General features: G+C 41.8%; 2 protein-coding genes across 6 annotated transcripts in view; one reads left to right on the top strand and one right to left on the bottom strand.

Moving 5' to 3' along the window:
* The window catches only part of col18a1a (collagen type XVIII alpha 1 chain a), a 77444-nt gene extending 76713 nt beyond the window's left edge, over positions 1-731 (bottom strand). Inside the window, exons 1-2 of the mRNA XM_042084466.1 lie at positions 579-731; positions 409-482 (exon numbers count right to left, since the gene is read on the bottom strand). Coding sequence (XP_041940400.1) covers positions 409-482; positions 579-589 — 85 coding nt within the window. The 5' untranslated portion in view covers positions 590-731. The remainder of the gene's footprint in view (positions 1-408; positions 483-578) is intronic.
* Positions 732-12808: 12077 nt separating this feature from the next.
* obsl1b (obscurin like cytoskeletal adaptor 1b) overlaps positions 12809-27606 on the top strand; it is a 35028-nt gene continuing 20230 nt past the window's right edge. Inside the window, exons 1-13 of one of the 5 annotated variants that reach the window (XM_042084455.1) lie at positions 12809-13361; positions 17752-18853; positions 20689-20958; positions 21751-22011; positions 22847-23152; positions 23310-23576; positions 23698-23973; positions 24254-24529; positions 24865-25140; positions 25464-25739; positions 26054-26338; positions 26618-26899; positions 27008-27079. In XM_042084455.1, coding sequence (XP_041940389.1) covers positions 17839-18853; positions 20689-20958; positions 21751-22011; positions 22847-23152; positions 23310-23576; positions 23698-23973; positions 24254-24529; positions 24865-25140; positions 25464-25739; positions 26054-26338; positions 26618-26899; positions 27008-27079 — 3862 coding nt within the window. In that variant the 5' untranslated portion in view covers positions 12809-13361; positions 17752-17838. The remainder of the gene's footprint in view (positions 13362-17751; positions 18854-20688; positions 20959-21750; positions 22012-22846; positions 23153-23309; positions 23577-23697; positions 23974-24253; positions 24530-24864; positions 25141-25463; positions 25740-26053; positions 26339-26617; positions 26900-27007; positions 27080-27606) is intronic. The other 4 variants (XM_042084458.1, XM_042084457.1, XM_042084459.1 and 1 more) reach the window with 4 other exon arrangements.

Genomic DNA, 27606 nt, shown 5'->3' with positions numbered 1-27606 from the left:
GATACTGTTAATAAACTTTCAACGTGTGCATGTTGTTACCAAATAATTATGCACAATGCTACTGTACACTTATCCAGATCCCAATTTTTAAAGATTGGGGCAATGTAGGGCCACACCGAATCTAGCCTACCTCATATGATATCAACAGATACGGCTGGTATGGTGTGTGCATCACTACAATAGGCAAATACAACTTTGCTTACAGGCATGCTGTTGTTATATTTCTGTCTATGCCTTTTCAACTAACTGCACAGGTCAGGAACACTCCGGTAAAACACGAAAATCACGGTAAGTTTCCCACTTCAAGATCTTTACATGATATTAGCACAAAACGAACGAAACAGGGGGCACAGGTAAAGAATCCCATCTGCCGTGAAAGTACCCTTCTTCACTTAGGTTCTGTCTTACCTTTCCATTGCGATGCTGTCGGCGCCACCGCAATTAAGAGGCAGAGAACTATTGGTCCCAGCCACAAATAACACCTGCAAAGAAATGGTAAGTTAGCCTACATGCTGGAACAATTTCACCTGCAAAGGTAACATAACTTCTGCATATAACATGGTTACACGAACACATACCTTTTACTCATCTCAAAATCAGTTGTGACGCGCGCAAAATAGACTACATGGACTATAGTGAAAATGAAGATGAAAGTTTGCACCCTTCCCCGAGTTGTAGAGTCCTGAGACCGGTTACTTAGAACAGCTGATGTGAATGGACTCTCAACCTCATCGCGGATGAGAGACTGAAGGGGGAGAAAAGGGGCGCACGACGTCTGACGAATATGCCGCTGGGTCCTAAAGCGCCCAATTCCCTATTACGTTGACATGTGGATGTGTTAAAAAAAAGACTTGACTGATTTTTTACATCTTAAATTGAGAAATACAGAATACATGGATGCCTGGTTTCAAAACATATCTGCAATAATGATAAAGCCTACCTAAGTGGTTTAGTAAACAGAGGAAATATTTCTATGTTTTCATCTACAGTAGCTTATCTATGCCTTTTTGTTTTGAAATGGAACACTGAGCATGGCTATCTCTTCATTGATTTCATGTGAAGCCTAATTCAACGAAACACCAGTAAAGGAAGGTGCCTGCTTGATAACCCCCAGAGAAATGTCTGTATCTTGTTCTGTTGGTGATGTTTTTTACCCACAAAGGTTGCTTTGATTTTGTTTTTGATGGTAAAAATAGGATTGTTTGTTGATTGGCCACTGTGGAAATTCCCTAGGAATTACACACATCTCCTGTGTATATTTGAAATGAAACTTGTTCAAGTTAAACAGTTGATAGTTGTATCAGTTATTAATCTGTTAAGAAACCAATGCTGTTTGTTTGTTTATTACTTTAACAGTTACCTTATGAGTGTCAGGGGTCTAACACAGACCAGAGTTTACAGAGAATTGCCTGACTTAAGCTCTTTCAACAGCAATCTGAGAGGAAGTTTTGAAATATTTTGAACATTTTGAAGGTAGCCTATACATGATTTGTGATAATACAATTCCTTTATATTACCTATAACTCTAAAAATGTGTGCCATGTCTTTAAACCTCACAGCAAACATTTCTGCAAAGGAGCTTTTGCCACAGTGTCAACGCATAGAGGTTGTACAGTTAACCTCCAGCCACTTGCAAGTACAGTAGAAATTTCTCCGCGTTCCATCTGTGGCCACCCGAAGCAAAGTAAAACATTCTTCACACCCTGTGTGAAGTAAGAACAAATCATGGCCAGTAACCAGTGCATTTATCTGTTACCACTGAAGTGGGTCCGGGAGCGAGTGTTTGCTCTGTGGGCCTCCCCCTGCAGAGGTCCATGCACTAAGAAACACACTCAGCCTTGACTCTTTAACGGAGAAGGAGGGGAGTGTCTCTCAGGAAGAAGTTCAGACGGCGGGTGGAGTGCCTCTTGCAGGACAACTGGGGCTGGACTGAAGGAGACCATTCCAGATGCACTCACAGGCAGTCCCATCGCTCGCCCAGTCATTTCCAACATTCCTTTTAGGTGTGACCTCTCAGTGATCACACAACTGGGGAGTGGGGTGGTGCTGGAGGCAGGGAGAGAGGAGGGGGAGAGAATGAGAGAGAGAGAGAGAGAGAGAGAGAGAAGGAGAAGATGATGATAAAAGAATGATAGAGAGAGAGAGAGAGAGAGAGAGAGGATTAGAGGATAAGAAAGAACACACAATGATAAGTGAATGAGAGAGGAGAGAGAGGTAGCGAGGAATCAAAAGAGAAAAGGAGAGACAGTAAAAACGACAAAGATGGAGAGACACTGTAAGAGAAAGAGAACAAGAGAGAGATGGGGAGACCTTGTGAGAGAAAGAGGGAGAAAGAGAACAAGAGAGAGATGGGGAGACCTTGTGAGAGAAAGAGGGAGAAAGAGAACAAGAGAGAGATGGAGAGACCTTGTGAGAGAAAGAGGGAGAAAGAGAACAAGAGAGAGATGGGGAGACCTTGTGAGAGAAAGAGGGAGAAAGAGAACAAGAGAGAGATGGGGAGACCTTGTGAGAGAAAGAGTGACTGTAGGGACTACAGTCTCACCTCACTTGGCTCAGGTGCTGGTCCACAGCCCAGGCCGTCCGTAATGTGTGCATCCCAGGCCTGCTGTTGCAACACGTTCCTAGGCTTGCTCTCCGTGCATTCCAATGTCAGCGCAATGGATAGCACCCTGAAACAGGACCCAAACACTATGGAAACTGGCTCGGGCCCATTATTCTATCAGTGCTGAGTTCAGTTCTAGCCACAGATCTGGGCATCAGTGCTTGGTCATTTCAGCTGAAGTATCTGTTTTCTATTATGAAGGGTTTGGGAGGATTGTGGGTGAATTGCATATCGAGTATGAGAGAAATGTAATATGACATTTTCTCAGGCCTCCAAAAACTAAATCTCTCACAGGAAAATATCACATTATATAGTTCACACCTCTTTAAACATAACCCAGACATTTTGGCAGGCTAGTGTTTCATATGGGTAGATTTCTGTAGAATGACTTGTCGTTTTTCCCAAGTCCCAGCCTTTTCAGCCCAATAGCACTCATTTTTGAGTGCTCATTAAGAAATGAACATCATTTACAGCCAAGAAATGAATGTGTAGAATCTCTTGGGAGTCTACAGTAGAAGAACATGGATGTTTGGACTAGGTTATCCTGGCAGCTGTTCTGGAGGTGTGAGGTGGATCGAGGACAAACGCCATGGCTCCTGGGGAAGTGTTGTCTGCTTCTGAACGTTTCAGTCCTTATTTACAGCAAGTGTATCCCAATCGGCGCACCTCTTACCCTGTTCTGTTCTGTGTGTCCCAATCGGCGCACCTCTTACCCTGTTCTGTTCTGTTCTGTGTGTCCCAATCGGCGCACCTCTTACCCTGTTCTGTTCTGTGTGTCCCAAACGGCGCACCTCTTACCCTCTTCTGTTCTGTGTGTCCCAATCGGCGCACCTCTTACCCTGTTCTGTTCTGTGTCCCAATCGGCGCACCTCTTACCCTGTTCTGTTCTGTTCTGTGTGTCCCAATCGGCGCACTATCTTACCCTGTTCTGTTCTGTGTCCCAATCGGCGCACCTCTTACCCTGTTCTGTTCTGTGGATCCCAATCGGCGCACCTCTTACCCTGTTCTGGCAGAGATAATGAATGAGCTCGGAGAATGTCAGTTAACCCTTTCATGACCCCACAGAGAGGAGATGAAGTTCCAGCACAGTGCTTTGCAGACTGTATGAAAGGTATTTGTGTTCAGCAAACACATACCTGACATTTTGTGAGTCTATGATACGATTCAATGTTCTCTTGTGTATCCGTCTGCCCAAGAAAGCCAAATTTCTGTACATTTTGGTATGTAAGTAACTTCCAGACTGGCTTTTGTGCCAAACAGATGTGACGGATATACGGATATCAGTATATTTTCTTACAAATATAGAAGGTGATTAGCCTAGAAATCTAGACGCACCCTAGCTGCAGCAAATGTAATTTGCTTCCAGGGCTAGTCTAGCAACTCTCCGTTGGCTTGCGAGCTCGAAAAATTAAACTTCTATAGGGCCAATCACATCGTGTATAGAGACGTTAGGCGGGCTTAACATAATGATTGATGGCAGAGCAGCAATGGTTTGGCTTGAATTCCCTGCTACTTGAAAACAAAGAAGATGGATGTTGCTGTTGGCGAACAGCGTGACACGAGTTAAGCTTTTTTAATTGGCAAAAGTTTGAACTAGCCAACTAGCTCCGCTGGTGGGAAAACGCATGGGACTCATAGCGCTGTCCTATTGCGTGCAGAGGGAATTTGAAAGACAACCGATTATCCCGCTCCTCGGACTGAGCACTGCCAACGGTGAGTCCCCAGACCTTACATTTTAATGTGGGTCTGGCTCGTCTGGCTACCAGGTGATCATAACACAGTGAATATTAATTAAGTACAGTACAGGTATGTACTTGATAGTGTAGTAATAATCCCCTTGACTCTACCAAGTCCTCTTCATATTTTACGAATGTAAAATCCAAAGAGATGCTCATACACCTGTATGATATAAACCTAACCACTTGGTATTATACCATTATGTAGTAGAACTAAAAAAAGACACCAAAAACTCAGTGGGCAGGGAAGGTCACTTTTAGTAGGCTGGTGAATAGATTAGTTGGCATACGTCAGAGTCAAGAAATTTCAACTGAACAATTCCCAGAGGACACAAAACAGTTGAACATCTGAGAACAGGATGAGCTCAAGTTTAAGGTACTGGGAAATGAATAGTTTCATTTTATTGTGCCGTACTGCTTTGATCACATCTTCTCTGGACAAACATTTAAATCTGGCATTGGATTAGATCCAATCTAATCTGTATCATTAAGGAAGGTATGTTAATGTGTCTGCTTGAATCAAATATTGATACACTACACACATTTAACAGTGATTAAAAATACATTTTGGGGATGGGAAAATGTGGTGGTGTAAGGCAAAAATATTCTTCAAAATGGTGACGTTACATTTTACACGTTGGGAAATGTACTACTAGTACAGCCTCCTCTGAGTTTATTTCATCAGCAACTGACAGCAAAGAGGTCTACAAAGGTAACAGGCCACTATTTCTCACTATAATACAAGCTGTGCTGAGTACAGAAGGAATTTTTATGGGCATATTTAGATTCACTGAAAAACTCAATGCCTTCTGCCTGAGTAAGTGGGAATGAGAATGTTATATGTAAGGACATACAGCAAAGCAAGCCAGCATGAAAAGTGATACGCTCAAGTAAGTGGAAATAATGAATGCTAGATCATTACAATCTTGAAGTCAAATCTACACTACTGAATAAACAAGCTTTTGTAGAGCTCCACAGTCTTATTTCTTCTTAACATTAAGACAGCACAAATAAAGACATCATGTCAGCCAGGCATGGAGGAGAGAGTTCAGCATCTCAGGTGCAATATTCTCTCTGCCTCAGTAGCAATATTCTGCTTATGGCTTTGCACTGCCAAGAGAAGCTGTCATGGCAGTATGTCTAGGGATGTAAATAACTGTTGTTTTTGTACAACATCTAACTCCTTACTCACAATTTACAGAAAAAATAACATTCAAGGCTTTTGACTAACACAAAGGAAAACCCTTTATGCTGGGATTCTCCCCTACCTATCTCCCCTACCTACATACCTCAACACGAGAGAGTTATGACAGCCTTGAGAGCCGTTTCTTTTCTGCCAACCCCTTTCTCAAAAATGCTCCTTTTTATAAAGACAGGCATACTCCCAACAAAGAAGGAAGCCATACCTGTTTTAACATGCACTGCTTGGCAGATAACTGTACTGACAAATGAGATATGATTTTGGCAAACTTCTCAAGAGCCTTAATTCTGCAGACACAATGGTTGTTTACTTCCATCCAATCAGATCAAAATATTTATGTAATTAAATTGACTGTGCAGGGAAAGTTAAAGATTCATTTGTTTGTCACATTCAATCTGTATGCTTATCTTACGTTTAAACTATGGTTAAAGTCTGATATTCTCCTATACAATTGTATTGGCCCAGTGTTATGTTTCACTGAACCTACAACAGTAATAGTCTATATTAAACTGACAAAATAACTGCCAATTTCATTGTTCATGACCATGAGAAATGAACGTTCGCACACTTTACAGTTGTAAAGAACACATTACTTTATCTCCCATTAACATTCTGCAAAACTGCCTCTTTCAAAAAGCTATGAACAATTGGGCACATTTACCCCTACTGTATCTTAATGGTACTTTAATCAAAAGATTCACAGTGATGGAGATGATTCCGATTTTAGCCATTCAGTATTTTTTTCTGAATGACAAGTCAAATCCAGTAGGCCTACTGAACAACCATTGTAAGGACCCTGCCCATTTGTAAAAACTTGGTTTGTGGTCATACAACTGTATAGTAGCCTAGTTTATCATGGACTGTCCCCACACCACACATACTGTAACATGCACTATATTAACACCAGTGGTGGAATGTAACGAAGTAGGCTACAAATACTTCGTTACTGTACTTAAGTAAATTTTCCACGTATTTGTACTTTACTTAAGTAAAATTTATAGTGCATACTTTTGACTTTTACTTCGTTACATTTTACAGCAATTATCTGTACTTTTACTCCGCTACATTTCTACAACACCATCGTTCCTTTTTACGATACATTTTATGATCAGTTTTTTTTTCTCTCTGACAAAGGAGTTTGTTTTACCGGGGGGGTTGCTACCAAAGATTCAGGAGCGCTACGTGCATTCTTAGAAACATAAGCTTCTAGTCTAGACCAGGCAAAGCGTGAGCTTGTAGCCATCTGCATTCGGTAGGCTATATTCACCAGACCCATGGCTACACTGTACATGCAACTGTGTTCTGTGCCTTTCTCTGTCTGTTATCTGCAGCGTTAGGGCCTCCTCTCCGATGAGATTGCTATCCGCGGATCAGCGAAGTTACAGGCTATGCCCATGCTTCTGTCACACGTCTGATCATTTGCGGCACAAATGAATGGTAGACTATTAATGAACCGGTGGCCGGAAAAGACGTAACATTTTCCAGATTAGGAAATATTCCTTAATTGTGTGTGATTAAATAAAGATGCATAGCCAACAATTGTGGTGTAACGTGAGCGCTCATTCAATGTCTATGCGTCTGCGCAAGTGAAACTGAACTTAATCATAAAGACACCTTTCTCAGCAACTTTTCTGTTCAATCAGTATAATTGGCATTACGATCCACCCGACGTTTCCCTTGTCTACCCCGTTAAACTTCAGGCTCTCGTGTTTTGCTGAATGATATTACTCAGCAGATCACCCTAGTAGATAACCAGAATTACAGTCTCTAGAATTGTAGGTCAGAATGTAATGGGCCACAGATGGTAAGCACAATTGCATTAACTTAAAACTATCTAGTCGAGTATAACCTAAAACTAGCTTAATTAAAATGCCACAGCCCATACTGATTTTTCCTTTTAGAATATAGATATTAAGAGAATAAATCATTATGCAAATACTTTTACTTTTAATACTTAAAGTACATTTAAAAGCAGGTACTTTTTACTTTTACTTAAGTAGGGTTGTCATTGTGGTACTTTTACTTTTACTAAAGTAAATATTTCTCTGTGTATTTGTACTTTTACTTAAGTACTGAGTTTCAGTACTTCCTCCACCACTGGTTAACACACACATAACATGCTACTATGAAAGCATTCAAAGGCAATTCCATCAGTGCGAAGCTAGTGGCAAATGTCTCTATGGCAGTCCTTATCTTCTCATAGATGTACAATTTTGACAAATGTGACAATAATGTGTGTGTGTGTGTGTGTGTGGTGGTATTAGATCATTAGAGTGCACTTTACTACACATCTTTTGATACAAATTGGACCTAAGCCAGGCCCATGCAAGTCAGGCTAAATGGAGCCATAAGTCAGGATTTCCCCTGCTTTATAAGTTCAAATCTCTTGGATGGTACAGTGCTCTGGTTGATATGTTGTGGGGCTTATCTTAACATACTTGTGCTGACTTGCTTCTTTTAGAATAAAATGATCATATTAACTATCCTAAAAAAAGAGAAAAGAGAAAAAATAATGACACTCGTTCAGTGATTTTACAACATGAAAAGGTCATGAGAAGATCCTACAAGGCCTCTCCCAAGGAAGGTATGGAGAGAGAGTAAGAGAGATGGCTGTAAACCAAGGGTTTGGGACAGGCCCCCCTCATAGACTCTGTGAAAAGAAGAATCTGCATCATCTGGTTTGAAGCTCCACTGGCAATCCAGTCCTGTTTGCACACGCAGACCTCACATCAAGTGTTGCGTGCTTTCTGCTGCCATGGCACTCTGCTCAAGGAGTTTAGCCAGAGGGGGGACAGGTTACTGTCCAGACTCCCCAGGTAGCCATTTGAAAAGCCTGACACCTTTCATTTATTTTTATTTACCTCCGGGCCCTCTGAAAACATCTCCTCCCTACTACAGTTTTAGTCAGTTGTTTCAAAAGAGGTGTTGTTATGGATAATTTGGTACGAATACAACTAGGGGACATGTGTTATACCTTTGTTGGTGGCACAATGATTGATTCCAACAGTGGTGCACTATAAATTATGACAGGTTGAATTACTGGCTGTTAAAAAAAAATAATGTATAGTTTTGAATGTCAAATTTTCAACACACAATTGAATGCCAGTACATGTAATATCTGAAACGCAATACACTCACTCAGAGCAGGCTTATACAACATACAGTAAGAATAACTAAAAGAAAATGTCATATGAACAAAATTCAGTGAAAAAAGATTAACTTTAATGCCACTCTGTGGATTACAGTGGAACTGCAAGCAACTGGTAAACACTAACATGTGCTGCTAAGTGTGAATTTAACTAGAGAATGATTATTACGATTTATAACCTTGATTATTTTCTGAAAATAAGAATCATTAATCATCATGGTCTCCAGGGCACAAATACCTGAAATGCTCAAGACAATGCAGTACAATGGGCCATGAAGAACCTTGCAAAACTCACTCCATCAATGTGATCAATGGTGCTCCAAGACTCTACTTTAGGAGTGTGGCTTGTGGTTTTGGCATCTCTCACCATCCATTCGTCTCAGATTCCCCTGCCTCCTCTTAGAATCCAAACTCCATCGTAACAAAAACAGACAATGAATACAGACTGTACAGACACAAGCTAAATTATCTCAAACTCTTTTCCAAATAGCGATCCTAATGCTCTTTATTGTTCTCACTAACAAATAGATTGTTGTACAACAACAGTATTTCATTTTCACAGTGGTGATATCACATGACAAGTCTGATGCCTACGTGGCTCTGAAAGTGTGCAGATACGACCAGACTTGTCCAAGTGTCAATGTCTTCACAAGAAAACACTGACGGCGAGAGAGCTAAAACAAACACTGAAAGAAAAGTATAGATCCGTACCTATGGAAACTTAGGGTCATGCCAGGTTTATATCACGCTGACTAAACAAGGCATGCCAGACTCTGTCCATCATGTCAGAGGACCTGTTCGTATATGTGTTGACTCTTAAGGTATTTGAAAGGGTAAGTGAATGTGGGATACGAGAGAACCTCTTCTTGACATACCAACAAATGGTGGATATTGTTCACCTCGGTCAAAGTGATCAGGTTTCTAAGCCAAATGGCCCCCTCGTACATCTGATAACAATGTCACTATTGAGACATGCATGTTCATTATTTGACAATAGATCATAAATTAGTATAATGCAGAACACTGTAATTGAAAATGTAATTTATGAATGAGGCAGCAACTATCACTCAGCACAGTGTGTTATCAGGTAATATATATCATGGATCTTGGTACAACAAACCAGTATTGGGAGTAAAATAAATATCATTTCATGCACTGACACTGACAGCTATTTCAATGGCGTCTACACTGAAATCCTCTGCTGCAAGTTCGGTTTTCATGCCATGTCATGTCTGAGAAAAGGTGATTGGGGAAAGTATTCATTGCCTTTGGCCTCTGCCATGTGTGAGTTTGTGTTTGGTCTGAACGTTTATCAACTCATTCTTGGCTGTTCAAGAGAAGTATTCATCAAGCCCGCACCACCTCTGCTAACCTGCCAAATGCACAAACAGTGACTTAACGCCAAGACATAAAACCGACGAAAAAAAATAAGAATCACACCTGAACAACCTCTTACACGTCTTCTGCACAAAACACACTGCACATTTCCAAATACTTTGCTATAATTGCATGCAATCATATCATTCCTGTGAGCCTGATACTCTGAACATCGATAGGCTTTTTAATCAGCAACCAAAGCCAGCTGCTGGGAACACAGCCAGGAAGTGCTGCAGAGACCCCTTTCTCAAGAGGGTTCAATTGTGATGCGTTAAGTAGTGATATTACCCACATTTGAACCTGTCAACAGTCCGCAGCTCCATATCCACCCATCATTCCCATAGGCCTACGAACAAGGACCGACCTTCTTATCTGGAGGATGTAAGGACACAAAGGCCTTGTGGCTCTTGGCAAGAGCTGGGGCTATCTTCTGTAAACAAATGGCCTGGGAGGCATTTGGATGGTGCTGGGGGAGGAATGCAGCCAAGCCTGGATGTTTGGAACATGTTGGGGCTGGTCAGGGGAAACAGCTTGCACAGATGGATGACACTCGCCCTCCTGCTGCCAGTCCAGCCTGCCTTATGCCAGGGCTACGAGGAACCGAAAACACTGGAGATATTATGGGGGAGGGATGACAGAATATTCATCTATTAGCATTAGGGCTGCTCAATTACGGCACAAATTATAATCAAGATAGTTTTGGTCAATACTGAGATCACAGATATTTTACACGATTTCTCAATTTTCACGATTTTGGAAATACCATTAATTTTCTAAACTTTCACAAAATATAAACTGAAAAACAAATTAAAACATAGTATTTATATGGCAGTATGTATATGTACAAATATTATACAAGTATTACCACTTTAAAGCAAATGCGACAAAATATCACTACTGTTGTATATCTAATTGTTGTTTTCATAATTGTTGGAAGTCAAAAATTAAATTGAAATGTCATTCCGACGCACACACACACTGAAACATAAACGTAGAATGAGACAGTGGATCTTAAGCTCACTTTCAGAAGGCAGCTTCATTAAAGGCTGAAAGACAGACAGATACTGAGCTGAGTACAGTATGCATTGTGTGTGAATGTGCATTTGACCAGCAGAGGGAGAGAACGAGCTAAGTCTCATCTAGGACACAGACTGTTTTATACCTTACACACCTGCATTATGTGTGCTTGAAGAAGCAGACATTTCAAACGCTTACTGTATCTTTCCTAGGCCTTATTTGCCTCATCAGGAAAATATGGTACTCTGCAGTGACAGCACTTTTCACGCAGGTTTCTGCAGCTGAAGCAGCAATAGACCGTATAGACTCTTTGAAGCTTTTTTTAAAAATAAATTCATTTGATACCGTAGCACAAATGGCCATTATGAAGAATGAATGTCCAGGACCAAAGGAACATTATATTAAAGCCCCATGGAGAGAAATTAACATTTCTGCATTCAGTCTCTGACCATTTTTAAAAATTAGGATGGGGTAAAGAGCCATGCATCGTCATAACTATTTTTCCACAAGATTGGTGGATAACTTTCTTAGTGTAATACTGTAGGGTTTACACATATTACTTAGACATAATACTTCAGACAGCCCTTCAGGTTAGGAGGGATATTATAGATAGCATGAATAACAAAGAACAAGTAGTGAACAAGTTGTATTTTTGAAAGTTTTCTTCCTTAGAGCTTCACATTAAAGATCAATTGCTCTTTGACAGCGGAGAAATGCCCTTAGTAAAATGAAAACCTTACACCCTGAAAACTGTTCATATATTCTAAACCAGAGTCCCTACTCTGGACTCATGATCAGTGACTTTTGGAACCCTCTAGATATGATGGCTGACAAGGGGTCTCTTTTGAGATTCATTTTACTGCCACCACAGCTACATTATCCAAGGTGCAGTGTTGAGATTATGGCTGCATTTTGCGTACACTCACTCAGGTAAAAAAATCTGGGCGACCGTACACAAGAAAACAATGTATGCCCCGCGCGCTAATGTCTTCTTTAGCGGCTTGAAGAATGTCAAAGTTTCAAAAAGAGCACTGCTAATCCCGTCAGGTTTTACAAAGCAGCTGGTGCAAACCTCTTCGCTGCCAGAACGCCAGTTTCGGAGTTTGCTGTCGAGCTCTGATTACTACCAACGGCTGAAATAAGAGGAGGCAGTGTGAGACTGTGCGACGTGAGCCGCTAAACAGCTGAGGGTCAATGCGCTCTCCCTCCCTCTCTCTCTCTCCGCAGGCTGTGTCTCACACATTCATAAACGTTGCCACACGTGCGTGGCGCAGTTCACCCCACTGTCCCGTGGCTCCACCACAGCCATCTTGTGATTAACCCAGAATGGGAGAGGGCTGGTAAGGGATATTGGTTTTGGCAAATCTGACACTGGCATTTAAAACAACTCATCTTGCTTTCAAGGTATAATATACTCTATATATAATTACAACAGCTGTGTCCACAATAAAATTGGGCATTTGCTTGGATGAGAATAAAACATTTTAATGACTCGAATCGTTAAAATCAAGTGTTCTGTAAGGGTCAGCCATACACAGTATGTGTCACTCGTAACACAACACCACTGTAACTGCTGGTGGGTAACATGGATATACACTTGTGTTTATTCTCTTGAGGCAACGGTCTTGACGACAATCAAAACATGGAGGATGTTTAGGTGAGCGCCACACTGCAAGTCTTGAGGAGGCAAGAGGGCTGCTGCCCTTCTCCTTAGGTTTTATAGCGAGGGGCTCAAGTATGTCAAGCAATCTACCCTGCACAAGCCATCCAGTCTATCTTTAGCCGCAGTGAGCAAGTGAATGGAAGGGCCTGACTTATCTTCACTGCTGTCATCGAGGCTGCCGGTATTTTTAGGGGACAGCAGCAGCTGCAAAAGCATTTAACGGTCTTCCATGAACAATGACACTCGGGGTGTCTCAGGACTGAACGCCACAGAGATTGTGGGACCGTTGGTCGAGAAGCCTACGCAAAGGGGGCTGACGGGCCAAACGAGGAACGCTTTGCCAGACCCAGGAAGCGAACGAGACACGGGCAGAGTGGGGCCTGACAAGATGGACATACAAAGTACCGGACACTGATAAGGAGGAGCCTCTTCTTTGCACAAGCACATTCACTGCCAAAGGAAAAAAAGGGGATTATAAATTGGTGGCCAAGGCAATATCATACGGAGGAGAGACTCAACTCAAGCCTGGGAATAAGAGAGGTGGTGTGTGTGTGGCTGTAGGTGAGGACGAGTGGCTCGGGGATGTGTGTTGACAGTCAGCCCTGAGGACTGAGGAGGTAGGTGGCGTGGGGAGTCCAGGGTGCAGCTTCACTGGGGGCAAAGGCCATTCTAATTAAATCAGAAAAGCAAATGTGAGGTTAATCTCTGCTGAAACCCTGTAGGGGATTGTGAAACCGCTGTGTGTGTGTGTGTGTGTGTGTGCGCCCCAAACCTCAAGTAATAGACAAGGTGGTACTTCAAGAGAATTCTGTCAAGTGTTAGCTTTGTATACTGTATTTCCTGTATACCTGTAGGCCTACCTCATTATCCATTTGTCTTTGACTAGAACTTTGTCTACTCAAGCTTGCCAGTTTTGTTATCTCTATGGGAGACTGATTAAAAGCAGTTAACTAATAATTAGACATTTTCTGCTTTCATAATTTAATAGTAGTAATAGTAATAATAGTATTTTTTTCAGCATATTTGCATGTTTTGCCATGTAGAGTGCAACTTTTCTGAAGCTGGTGTATGAGTCTGGGAATGTATACATCCAGACACATCATGCAATTTTGGAGTAAGAGATTAGGTTTAAGATGGACACAATAAATTACTAGTGGGAGACTAGTTTGTCCATCTCTAGAACACTTGGGTTTGGGATCATCTTCCTGAAGAAGACGGCTGTATGTCAGCAACTCAGAGCGCTCGCAGCTCTCTCCAAAACTGGATAAACAGCCCCGGGTCATCAGCGTCTCCTTCTGGCAGGTACCCCTCAGTGTGGTCAAACCTGAGAAGGCGACCGTTAAAAAATCAGATGACAAGACATCAAGCTAGACCCGAGCTATTTTACACGCAAACAACTGCGTCATGTTATTTAAACAGAAAGTCACCACGGATCAGCACTGTCATTTTTTTTTTCCCCCAGCCTTATTGCAAATGACAAACAAATCTAATTTTGACAATGACATTTACTGTCTAAATTCTTGAACGAGTCTGCCAAAAGGGGTGTGATGGAGGCTCAGCATATTTTGACTGCGAGGTCCCCTGGGTGTAAGCACTGTAAGTGAGGCCTGTGTTTGTATGTGCACGCGTGTTCCAGGGTGTGCTTTGTGATACCTGACACATGCTCCCTTGCAGGTCTTTATTTAGGACAGACTATATTAAGCACTTTCCCATTGAAATACAGCACCAGCTGTGCTGGATATGTGTTGTGCGGGGCTGTTGCAACAGCACCAGAGGCCGGTCAGTCAGTCTTCAGTCTGCTTGGCCTGGGGGCTCCTCTCTCAAGCATCTTAGAAAGTTCTGGGGAGCACATACTTTGTTGAAATGTAATCACCAGCACTTGGAAGTACCCACAGTTATAGGTTCTGTCTGCTAGTTAGCGTCGTACAATGATATACAAATCACCTAGGCTCACCCATCATGCCAGGACACCCTCCATGAGATATCCTGTGGAGATATCATTTTTCCAATAAAGTTTATGGCATGCTATTTGGTTAGGCTATTCTGAATGTTTGAACACCTGCTGGACAAGACCAATAAAAGGCAGATGCACATATAGTATTTCTTTGCAGAAATGATACTGTATAATTATGCTTCCTCCTGGACATGGTGCAACGTGTACAGGTCAAATAAGCAAATAATTTGGATGCAGGTTGTGGATAGTGATAAACGATTTTCTTTCTTACCATCAGAGCATAGAGAATGAATACTTATGTATTCAGTAACAGTAAGATGTCAAATCTACACATTACACACACCAAGTGTAAGTTATTTTATTTTTTTTCACAGTTCATAACATTTTACAGTTCATAAAACTAATTTTGATTTATCAAAAAATCTACACCTATTTGTAATTTCTAACTAACCAATGTAATACGTTACCAATTTGGGTTCCATGCAATGCAGAGTACTAAGTCTTCAGTCTTGCTGCTCCTCACTGGTGACTTGTTTTAGTCCCCCTAGCTCTAACTACTACTACTACTGTTACTACTACTAGTAGTAGCATTTTATTTGTTCCCAATTGGGCAATTTGTTTTGCAGCAATAACACACACACACACACACACACACACACACACACACACACACACACACACACTTGCAACATGCAGTTTTGTACAATAAGTACATGGTACAAAGAGTTAAAAAATATTCCTGATATAAATTAAGATACAATGTGGATAGAGATACTGAAGTTACCTATGCTCCCTTGCCTGCTATTGCCTACTGTGTTGGGGTAGAGGGAAAACCAGTTAAGTGCTTGCCTCTTATTGATCTGATAGGACCTTTGTGATCAGTATTGATGATGTTCTCTCAAATGTTTCCCACTGATTTCTGTGGAGTTCCCCAGGGTTTGAGTTTAGGTCCCCTTCTGTTCTCACTTTATTTATTACCCCTTGGACAGATATTCAGGAAGCATGGGGTTTCCTATACCGATGATACCCTGATAAGAGATACATTGCACATGACTTACTCTTAGAAGCTTAGAAGCTTAGAATCTTTTTTCACTACATAAATGATAAATGGTAAATGGACTGCATTTTATATAGCGCTTTTTTCGACTCCTACGAGCACCCAAAACGCTTTACATGGCCATGCCTCACATTCACCCATTCACACACACACTCATACACCGATGGTGGAGGCTTCCATGCAAGGCGCCAACCTGCTCATCAGGAGCACTGGGGTTAAGTGTCTTGCTCAAGGACACTTCGACAGGGTCAGGAGGAGTTGGGCTAAAACCAGCAACCTTCCAGTTGCTGGACCACTCCTCTACCTCCTGAGCCACTGCCGCCCACTGCCAAGTATATTAAAGCAACACTAAAGCACTTTTCCTCTATCGCACGCACGCTATTTGTTTATCCAACACCGGCTTTGCAAATAACAATGTCCACAGACACGGTAGAGTATGTTGCATGATTTTATGAAAGTATGATTGCGACATCAGAAGAAAGTCAAATTTGTAGTTTCTTATGTCTCATTCCATCAAACTACAGATCCGCTACCCAATCTGGCAAACTTACATAGTGCGGTTAAAGTTGATAGAAGGCTGTGAAGCCAATGCAGAAGTGCCGTTCACCCTGTTACGAGTTGATGAACCACTGAAACAATTTTGGAAACATTATTTTAAGGTACAAAAAACTCTTTGGTGTTGCTTTAAGTTATGGATGTGTAAAAGCGTCCTGTATCTTGGAGAAAATGACAGAAGTTATTGTCTTTGGCCAGTCTGTTAATCAAAAGATGTTCCTTGACTCATAATGAATATATATCAGACAAATAAGCAGTCAAATGCTTCAAAATTGTGCAATTTAATACATTTTCTATCCCTAAAAGGTTGTGAGAAGATGGTCCACGCTCTTAAATGTTTTGGACCGGACTATTTTCATGCAACCTTTCCTGGCATTAGACTGGCAACAGTTCAAGTAATCCAACATATGGCAGCTAGACTTTTAAGAAAAGGGCCAATACATGAGTTTGATCACATCATCCTTGTTTCATACACTACACTGGGTCCCATTGATTAGAACTGATTTCAAGATTAGAACTGAATTCAAGATTTTATTGTTTGTTTCTAAGGCTTTTATTGTTTGTTTCTTCTTCAATCAGCTTTCACTGATTTTACCTGATCTATTTTTAAATCTAAGGGTGATCAAGCTTTTATTGTTGTTGGTTTGAAAGCATGGAATAATCTTCCATTCAATATCAGACCTGCTGCCTGCATTTTAAACCTACTAAAAATAAGAAGATGTAAGAATTATATTTCTTACATTTTAAGTTTAATTTGGCGTCCTGCTCCCTTCACTCGATTGCATGCCTTCTGAGGTTTTACTTTTCTTTGTGCTTTTAGTTCAGTCTGAGGTCCTATGGTTTTTGTCAGTTTCTTGGTGTTTTAAGCCTCCAACGTTGTCTTCAAGGCAGGGTTACCTGGAAGGCGCTAGGGTTAGGCATGGGTTAAGGTTAGGGTTAGGATTGCATAGGTTAAGGTTAGGGTTAGGATTAGGTGCCTTTAAGTCGACAGTGGTAGCGCTGCCTGGAAGACGACGTGGGGGCTTAAAACACCATCAAGCTTTTTGTCAAGTCTATTTTTATTTCAACTTATTGGTACTTTTTAGTACTTCCTTTTTGTTATGGTTATATTGCACTTTGCTCTTGGTCTTTCATTGTATTTCTTTTTTTTGTATTTTTACCCTTCTTTACCACATCACTTTTAATTGAGTTATTCTGTTTTTTTGTTTAGTTATTTTTTATTATTTGTACTTTTAATTCTTATTTGTTTAGAAAGTTTATTATTTTATTTTCCTTTCATTCAAGTCTAAATTAATTCTCAATCTATCTGTCTTGACTGTACAGCACCTTGGTACAACTCCAGTTGTATTTAGAAGTTGATTTGGCTTGGTTTAATTTAGCTTCTATCTTTTATGTGCCTCCTGGGTAAATAATAATTAGAGATCATTTTCCTCTCTTTCAGATATCTATTCAACCCACAGGTAGACGGCTGAGCCGATTGTGCGACACAGAGAGCTGCATGCCAGTGGGGGTGAGCTAAGGAGCAGAGATGGACGTGTTCGGAGGTGCGCCCCGCTTTCTGGCCTACCCTCGCCCTGTGGTGGTGCAAACAGGCACAGACGGTGTCCTGAAGTGCCAGATTGGTGGGGACCCTCGGCCAGCGGTCATATGGGAGAGAAACAATGAGCAGATCCACGCGGAGGGACGTTACCGTGTGTTTGAGGACGGCAATGTGTACAACCTCATTATTACTGGAGTAAACTCAGAGGACAGTGGGCAGTACATATGCAAGGCCAAGAACTGCATTGGGGAAACGTATGCAGCGGCGACTCTGAAAGTGGAGGGAGAGGCTCAGGAGTTGGAACTGAGGGAAGAGAACAAGCCTCGTTTCCTCATCAAGCCACTTTCCACACGTGTCGCCAGGGGTGAGGACGCAGTGTTTTCTTGCAAGCTGTGGGGCAACCCCCGTCCTGAGGTCGTCTGGGAGAAAGACGGCAGGAAGCTGAACGAGATCTTCGAGAGCACCCATTTCAGCGTAGGGTACCAAGAAGGGGGATGGTTTCAGCTTAAGATCTTTAAAACCCGGGCGCCTGACGGAGGTGTGTACACGTGCAAGGCCAGGAATGAGTTTGGGGAGGGTCTGGCCGGAGCTGTGCTGCTGGTGGACGCTGGCCCGGGCCACGACGATGATGGAAACAGAAATGGTTACACAAACGGACACTGGAAGGGCCATCAGGGAAAACAGAGGAGTGGGAGGCAGGTCACGTCACGTCTAAAGGACGACCCTCTGCCAAACTCGACCAAAGTAAAAATGTTTGCAGTGACTGAGGGAAAACATGCTAAGTTTCGTTGTTATGTGACAGGGAAACCTAAACCTGAAATAATATGGAGAAAAGATGGCAGACTTATCTTGTCTGGACGTCGCTATCTATTATACGAAGACAGAGAGGGCTACTTCACTCTGAAAGTACTCTACTGTAAACAACAAGACAATGGAGTATATGTGTGTGCTGCATCAAACTCTGCAGGACAAACTCTTAGCGCTGTACATCTATCTGTGAAAGGTAAGGACATTACAATATATTTGTCCATTTTTAATAGGTTCTTAATAATGAGCTGAACTTAGATGTAATATCAATGCTCGGTACTAGGATATAACTATTTTAAAATGTTGATAATGAAATTCTATAGAATAGCATAATATCGAATATCTACAGCAAATTTATGCTGTAATAGCATTTGTATTAAAAATGTATTGTAGGTTTCTTTGCAAATATTTTTTGAGGGGCAGCCGTGGCCTACTGGTTAGCACTTCGGACCTGTAACCGGAGGGTTGCCGGTTAGAACCCCGACCATTAGGCACGGCTGAAGTGCCCTTGAGAAAGGCACCTAACTCCTCACTGCTCCCCGAGCGCTGCTGTTGATGCAGGCAGCTCACTGCGCTGGGATTAGTGTGTGCTTCACCTCACTGTGTGTACACTGTGTGCTGTGTGTGTTTCACTAATTCACGGATTGGGATAAATGCAGAGACCAAATTTCCCTCATGGGATCAAAAGAGTATATATACTATATACTTATATTATTTAAGACAACGATTCTATGATGCCGTGTGTAATTCTAACATATGATGTAAATATTATACATTTTCCTGTGCATTTAATATATATTCACAAACACTCAAATGCACAGGAATATTCACAAACGTTTCACCACTCCTTTACAATTACATCAATACCATAGGCACTTAATAGAGAGCCTGTATGTGGCCTTTTTCTTCCTTTAATGCCTGCGGCAACATTAAAGGGACTGTTCAAGCCCTACCATAATCCCATCAAGATCCAGAAAATGCATGGCCTCTGTGATTTGCCAATTATTCAGAGCATGGTGTGCCAAACATGCCAATTAGTAATCTACAGTGGTCTTAATGAGATGACTTAATTGTGTAAAGTGCACCCGGGGAGTTTTAAAATGACTTGAACAGGCAAGGCTCATTGACATGAAGTGGATTCCACCCACTCCCATGTCTGCAAAGTCACTTAGGTTCTGAAAGGTCTAGGGGCCACGCATGTGATAGAAATCTCTGGAGGTGGGATCACATTTCTCACATGGTCCGCAGAACAGTCAAAGCTGAACACTTGCATGCAACATTGCATCAAAGCTAGGGAGCACCCAAAATATGTAACTTCTATGGGATCTGAGTTAATATAATTGCATTTCATGCACATAAATAACAATCCCAAACATGGTTCAGTTGTTTCTGATTCTATTGCGTATTTAGGGACTACAGAATCAGTGTGTATATAAAGTAGATTACATGGTTGTTCGATAGCCATGGCTTTCCCACATATGAGCTGAAGAAATAGCTACACAGTCAGCTAAATACATAGTGGCTACTATGTGCAGTTGAGATTCTTTGGTTTACAACTGTCTGGTACTGTCTGATGGTATCAGTTACAAACAGTTTATTTTCAATCCAACACCTCACCGTGTTAATGATCTTTCCATGACTTACTTAAATGATGCCACTTGTCTCTTGATTCTATCTATCGTGTTTGCTTCACTGGTATTTACTGCCGTATGAGCTGAATTTCAGCTATGCAAATTGGAGCAATTACTGGCTGGCAAGGAAGTCATGAACATGGTTTAAATATTTCACTTTATCTTTCTTATTTTATATAGATAGAACGCAATAAAGCTACATTTATACTAATCTTCATGTAGGCCTACAGCTGAATAAAATCACGTAGCCTATTCACAAGTAGCTTTCTATATCTATTAGTTCAACTTCATTTATCAGAGCTGTCTGAGACCTTTCCTAACATGTGGCCATCAGTGATACAATGCCTCATTGCCTAGAAATAGCCTTGTGAATCTATCTCCTTTTCATCAACATTGCTAGAGCCACCTGTGAGGTTCAAGCAGCCGCTCTGTGATCTGCAAGTCTGGGAGCGAGACCTGGCCATTCTCGAGTGTGAGGTGCCAGAGGACTCTGTTCCTATCACATGGTACCTGGAGGACAGGAGGCTACAGCCAGGAGCCAAATATGGGATGGAGGAGTGGGGGACAAAGCGCAGGCTCACAATCCGTGACATCGGGGTCGATGACGACGGCATCTATCTCTGTGAAATGCCAGACGGTGGGAGAAGCATTGCTGAAGTAGCTGTCAAAGGTAAATGCTTTTGATTTTTCTGGTTCTGGCTCTGGTTTGTTTGTCCTGACATAACCTTTCAGATTCCCTTCATTTTCTTTATTTCTACAGGGTGGATTTAATCTCTAGTGTTAACTGAGTTATCCTTTTCCTGTTCCTGAAAAAGAGTAGCCCTGTTGGCTTTCATTTTTGATCATGTTTCCACCTGCAGTCAATCTTAGTCTATAACTAAGTTAATGGGTAAATCAAGTGGTCAAATGCAACAAATCTAATAGGACAAACACTTCTTCAGCTTTGCCAAATTATTCTGCACTCACTGGCTTGAGACCCAATGACTCAAATAAATTATCTTCTAAAATGGTCTGCGCCAGTAGCTAACTGGCAAATAGCTATAGGCTAAACCTGTTTGCTAACTCAGAGATCACACAACATTATTTCATCGTTTCAACACATGTATGTTAAAGCTCTCACACTCTTGTAGACATACCCTTAACAAATGTAAATACATAACAGTATGTTATGTATGTGTGTGTTCTTGCATAGATTACCGAACAATTTGCTCAAGTGAATCGTCCAAGGTAGGTTAAGTTAGCTAGCAACCAACAATGAGCCTGTCAGATACAAGCAATGCCTTCTCTTTCTGTTGTATCTTCGCAATTAACATTTACGTTAACCAACTGTCTGACTGTGTGGCAAAAGTATTTGTGTTGTTGCTGGAGAAGTATTCAAAGTTTCATTTTTCCCATTTTTTTGTGTATTTTTATCTCCATTTTATGGATTCTTTCTAATAATTTATCTCTTTGGTCCTGCAAGGTACAATTGTCAGAAAACTTCCCAGAAAAGTGGATGTTCTAGAGGGAGAAAATGCCGCCTTCTGTGTGGAGGTGGAGGAGGAAGAGATGGACATCCACTGGTATAAGGACGGGGTAGAGCTGAGGGAAACTCATCAAACCATTCTGAAGTCTTTCGGCAGAACTCATATTTTGGTATTTGTCAATACCACACCACAAGATTCTGGTCTAGTGATATTTTACGTGGGCAGATCAAAGACTTCATCTCAGCTACGGGTGAAAGGTTTGTTCTTAAAGATTTTTTAATCTTGTGGTCCTCTATGTTGATACTGCCAGGCTTTAGTACTCAGATGCTAGAATCTATCAATCTAGATGACTTAAAGAGTAAGTTCAGTGTAAATTGACCCATAGTCCGGTTGTTCAAGCTCATCACATGCAGCCCATAGGAAAAAGAATGAGACAATGTGGGACTACGTAGCCAAGCAGCTTAAAGGGAAACTTGGCAGGATTTCCCCCTCTGCTGGAGAAATTGTGCATTATGCTATTTCAAACTGTGGAAAAAGGTAATGATAAAGCACATGGATTTGTTTACAAGCTAGCAAAACGGTTAGCATAAGTTCGGTAGACAATGTGGATGTTACAAGGTAAGAAACACGATTTAAAACGAGTTTCTTGTTTCTCACTTCTCTTTCCGGGACGGTAGTCTCAATGTTGCAAGGTTGGTTTTCCGCCTGGGCACGCTAGGGGCAGCGGGAAAAGTCACCATTTTCACCGGAACAGGTCATTTAACCATCCAAATGATTTCTAAACGGGTTTATTACGTTGAAATAGTTGCCAAGTTCCCCTTTAAAGCAGACCCATGGGGCAATGGGGAGCTACTTTCAGTTTCAGTTTTAATGCCCCAATGAGTCTGCTTTAAGCTGCCTATCCATAACTTGGCCTACGTTGTCCCAAATTGTCTCATTCTTTTTCCGATGGGCTCCATGTGGTGAGCTTATACAACAGGGCTATGGGTCAATTTACACTGAACTTACACTTTAATTGTTACGAGATCTGTTTGTAAAATGTGCCTAATACTGATAAAACCTCACTTCTGTTTCTCTGTCCCCATCTTTTAGCGGTGAGGCACTGCCCCCCTAGTTGTCCAGTGGGGGTACAGATAAACACAGAGCGTGCGAACGCAGCACTCCTCTCCTGGGTTCCCGCCCCCGACTCTCGGAAGAACCCCCCCTCGGGATACGTTCTGGAGAGACAGGAGGTAGGCTCCCAGGAGTGGCTACAGTGTCTAACCACTGACTCAGCCACTTCAGTGGAGATCCTGGGCGATAGCGTGCCATGCGAGGCAGACTACCGATTCCGCATTTGCAGCGTCAACAAGTATGGGAGGAGTGGCAACGTTGAGTTCCCTCGCGCTGTTCATCTGGGTAATTCACATGTCAACGTGGTCCAAAAATAGACACAGTAAATCACGTGATGTAAAACATGACTGCAAGCCCAACCAAGCAAACAGACAAACAAATAAATCAAATGTGTGGGGGAAAAGCTGAAAATAAGATTCTCATACATGCCTGTTTCTTTCAGTTCCCGTGGCAAGAATACAAGCACCACTTCAGGACGCTCTAGTTCCAGAGGGCCAGGATGCCTGCTTCACTATTGAGCTGTCTGCCTCTGTCATTGGCACATGGTTCTTAAATGGTACCCAACTGCAGGAGGATGATCGATTCTCCATGCGGCGCACACGTACCCATCAGACCCTGCGGATACGTGGGGTACGAGACATGGATAATGGCGCTGAAATCACATTCATTGCCTATGGAATTAGAGATTCAGCTGCGCTCTATATCCAAGGTAATCATATAGATTTACTCAAAAATAAAGTTTCACGAAATGCAGGTCAACATAAACAAGCGTTGTATTCCAAGTGAGCTTGCCACTTATCATAAATCATTCTTATTTGTGCTTGCTCCAGCTCCACTTGTAAAATTTACAACCCTGTCAGAGATGGACAGAAACAAGTTTGTTGAAGTAGGAAACCCAATAGTGCTCTATTGCGAGTTGTCCGACCCTGAGGCCCCAGTCCACTGGTACAAGAATGGTGTCGAATTGCATTCAGGCGAGGGTCTCGCCATCCAATCAGAAGGAACCATGAGGAGGATTGTCATCCAGTCAGCAGAGTTCTCTCACTCAGGGGTGTACAGCTGTGATGCCATCGATGATGTCATAAGATTTAATGTGGAAGTAGAGGGTGAGTGATGGTATTTATGTCTCCTAACATAAACTACTAACATCCTCATGCATTGTTGAGCCCTCAAACCATGATCTCAGTTGTGTACAAAATAAATCACTTCCTGAGAAGTAAATGTATAGTATATTAGTGAACAGAGTGAAGAGATTATACACTTATATATATATATATATATATATATATATATATATATATATATATATATATATATATATATATATATATATATTCTTACCCTCATATATATTTTACTCATATCCATCAATGAAAACACCTGTAGCCCCACCTGCAAGGTTCTCACTGCTTCCTGATTCTGAGAGAAGCAAATCCATTGAAGTTGGACGACCCATTGTGCTACAGTGTGAGCTCTCAGATCCCACTGCCCAGGTCTACTGGTACAAAGATGGAACAAAGCTCCAACAGCAAAGTGGTCTAAGCATCCAGACAGATGGCAATAAGAGAACACTTGTTGTCCAGTCGGCTGAGTTTTGCCATTCTGGGATATACAGCTGCAAGGCAAAAGGCGATGCTGTCCAGTTCAATGTGGATGTCAAAGGTGACTCTTTTATGTTGGCCCTTAGAATTAACTTAAATATATCTAGCAAAGCAACTAACAGCAGTGGTCTGGAATGCTGGCAGCAGGGATCCCCTGCAATTGCAGGGAATCTGAAAATGCCATAATCTTGGTCTAACATAAAGGAAGTCAATGCAGTGGTATAATTGTTCATTGTAATAGATTTATTTTTTATTTTATGTTTTTTGTGCAAATTTTGCACAAATTAACATTGCCAACTACCATTTTGCAATTGGTAACAAACATTGCAATTAGATTATCACTGTAAAAAATGACTGTAAGTTAAACCATCTTAATACACTTTAAAATATCTGTAGCTCCTCCAGTGAGGTTCTCAGCTATCCCTGAGGCTGAGAGAAGAAAGAGCATTGAGGCAGGCTGCTCCTTCATGCTGCAGTGTGAGGTATCCGACCCCACTGGCAACGTCCTTTGGCATAAGGATGGAACGCAGCTCAGTGTAAAATCTGGACTAGAATTCCAATCTAAGGACAGCTTAAGGACATTGCATATCGAGTCCACCGAACTGTCTGACTCTGGCATGTACAGTTGTGCAACCAAGGATGATGCCATCGAATTTCATGTGGAAATCAGAGGTGATACTCTCATCTTTGTTGTTTGCTGTAATATGGATTAACGTTGTGTCATCTCACTAACACCGCTAATGACTACTGCTTTGTATGTGTCAGATTTGTTTGAATGTACTCTTGTTCTATTATTTTTTATCAGTGTCTCAGTCTCCGTGTACTTTATATGCTTTAATTTGCTATTGTTGCTACAGGTGGCTACAGTCACAGTTCATTTGAATTTTGGTTTAGTTTTCTCTCTTTCAGAATCAGTGTGTCATGTCTCAGACCAGTGTATCTAAATCCTTATGCTTTGACTCTTATTGGTTCTGTCATGGATCACCACCCCATAGCTAAGCCACTGAGGTTCGCTGCTGTGTCTGAAGACGAGAAGAGCAAATGCGTTGAAGCAGGCTGCCCTTTTCAACTGCAATGCGAACTGTCAGAACCCTCTGGTACAGTCTGTTGGTATAAGGACGGCAAAGAGCTTCTTCCCGAGATGGGACTGGATGCTCAGGCGGATGGCACCATGAGAAGGCTGGCAGTACTGTCGGCAGAGATGTGCCATGCTGGAAAGTACAGCTGTAAGACATCGGACGACTCTGTCCACTTCACTGTGGAGATCAAAGGTGATTTGTGGCTTTTTAAGACACTTGTTCATACAAGTAACCTCTGTGCACTTTGGCAAACCAGACGCAACTAACCTGTGGCAGCTTTTTGTGTCGTCTTTTGTCTCTAGTGCTGTTGTTGATGATTATGGCTCTTATGTCTGCATCTCAACGTGTGGGCACTTAAAACGTAAAATTGTTACCTGTTTTGCACTACTTGATTTAACTTGCTTTTCGGGCAAATGGTCTGAGATGTCACAGAAAAGTCAGTCTGGGTAATCTGTAAATGGACTTAGAAGTATAACCCAACTGTTATATTCCAATATTATGCCAAGAATTATCCTCAGCTCAACCAGTGAAGCTCTCAGCCTTGCCGAAGGCTGTAAAATGTGAATTTCCTGATGAAGGCCTCTCAGCTGGTATAGACTGTGAGATCTCAGACCCTATTGCCATGGTGTGCTGGCACAAGGACGAAGTAGAGCTCATCTCAAAAACGGAACCTCAAATCAAACCGGAGGGTTCAAGAACCGTGGTTGTCCACTCGAGACAACCCACTGGCTCGGGAAAGTACGACTATGTGAAAGAGGATGGTGTCATCCAGTTAGATGTACAAGATCAAGGTGATTTTTGATATCTTTGCTTGAAATCATTTTTATATAGACTAACCATGTGTGTGCTCTGTAGCTTTTTTGACTATGAGTCCAACAATGTGTGAGCTGCCTGTAGCTTTGGGACTCTACACAAGTAGTTAGTGGAGCTACTTTTCTGTAGTACAGTATATGCATATGGTTGTTCTGTTTATGGCTGGATATGTCTCTTTTTTCAGTTTTGCTTATAAATCGACCGTATCAGTAATTATTTTTTTGCCCCTTGACTGCTGAATGAATGATCACCTGTAGCACCGCCTGTGAAATTTGAAGTGGCTCCCGAAGTTGAGAAGATTGAGAGCATTGACCCTGGTGTAACCACTGTGCTCCCATGGGAGAACTCTGAATCCACAGCTCAGGTCTGTTGGAACAGAGTTGGAACTGAGCTGCTGCATGAAGCTGGAACTATGATTCAGCCCGAAAATGCCGTGAGAAAAGTGACAAACCTTCACATGGCTGAGCTATCCCAGACAGGGATATGCAACAGTGTCACGGCAAACGATGCCTTCCAAATTAATGTGGACATCAAAGGTGGTGTGTGTCACTACTGTACAGTACACATTCAATTCAGAATACAGGAGCATTACCCTAGTTGAGGTGAATCGTCAGCTTATTGTTTTCTCTGTGGCTTTGTCCAAACAGCAGAGCCTACTCACTCTGATCTGCTCAGTGAGATTTCTGATGACTCTATCCCGTGCACTGTGGAAAGGAAAGGTGATCAAACGCTACTTCAACCTAAGCACACTTAACCCCATGTCTTTCTGCTACTAACCTCCAAAGGTGTTTGTGCTACTCTGGTCTTCCCTGAAGATGCTGACCCTCATATGCCATAAATGCATCTTGGTTATTCCCATCCCTGAGAAAGAAAGCCCAAAAGACTAATCTATCGCTAAGTTGTCTTGTGATCCAACATCGGTTGGTCTGTAGAATCCTGAAGTCTTCCAAACTAACCCTCATGTCCAGTCTGCAAACACGTAAATCTTCATTCTTAACTGGCTCTCAACCATGAATTCATCCGAGCTTGTAGGCAATGTAGGACCTTGCTTGAGGCATACCTTCTTGCTCCCATGCTATCTGAGCACCATTCCTCCGCATCACAACTACTATAATTCTAGATTTCTTAGTGTTTGAAAGAAAGAATGGATGGATGGATGAATCAGTAAATGAAGCCAACTGGTGAGTGGCAGGCTGAATGAATGTGATTTAATGTGACTGACCCACATTCTTGATGACTGTCTCAT

The sequence above is a fragment of the Alosa sapidissima genome, chromosome 2 (genome assembly GCF_018492685.1).
Source record: "Alosa sapidissima isolate fAloSap1 chromosome 2, fAloSap1.pri, whole genome shotgun sequence".
NCBI classification, from domain to species: domain Eukaryota; kingdom Metazoa; phylum Chordata; class Actinopteri; order Clupeiformes; family Clupeidae; genus Alosa; species Alosa sapidissima.
Note: the sequence above shows the minus strand (reverse complement) of the source record. Positions and strands in the feature narration are given on the sequence as shown.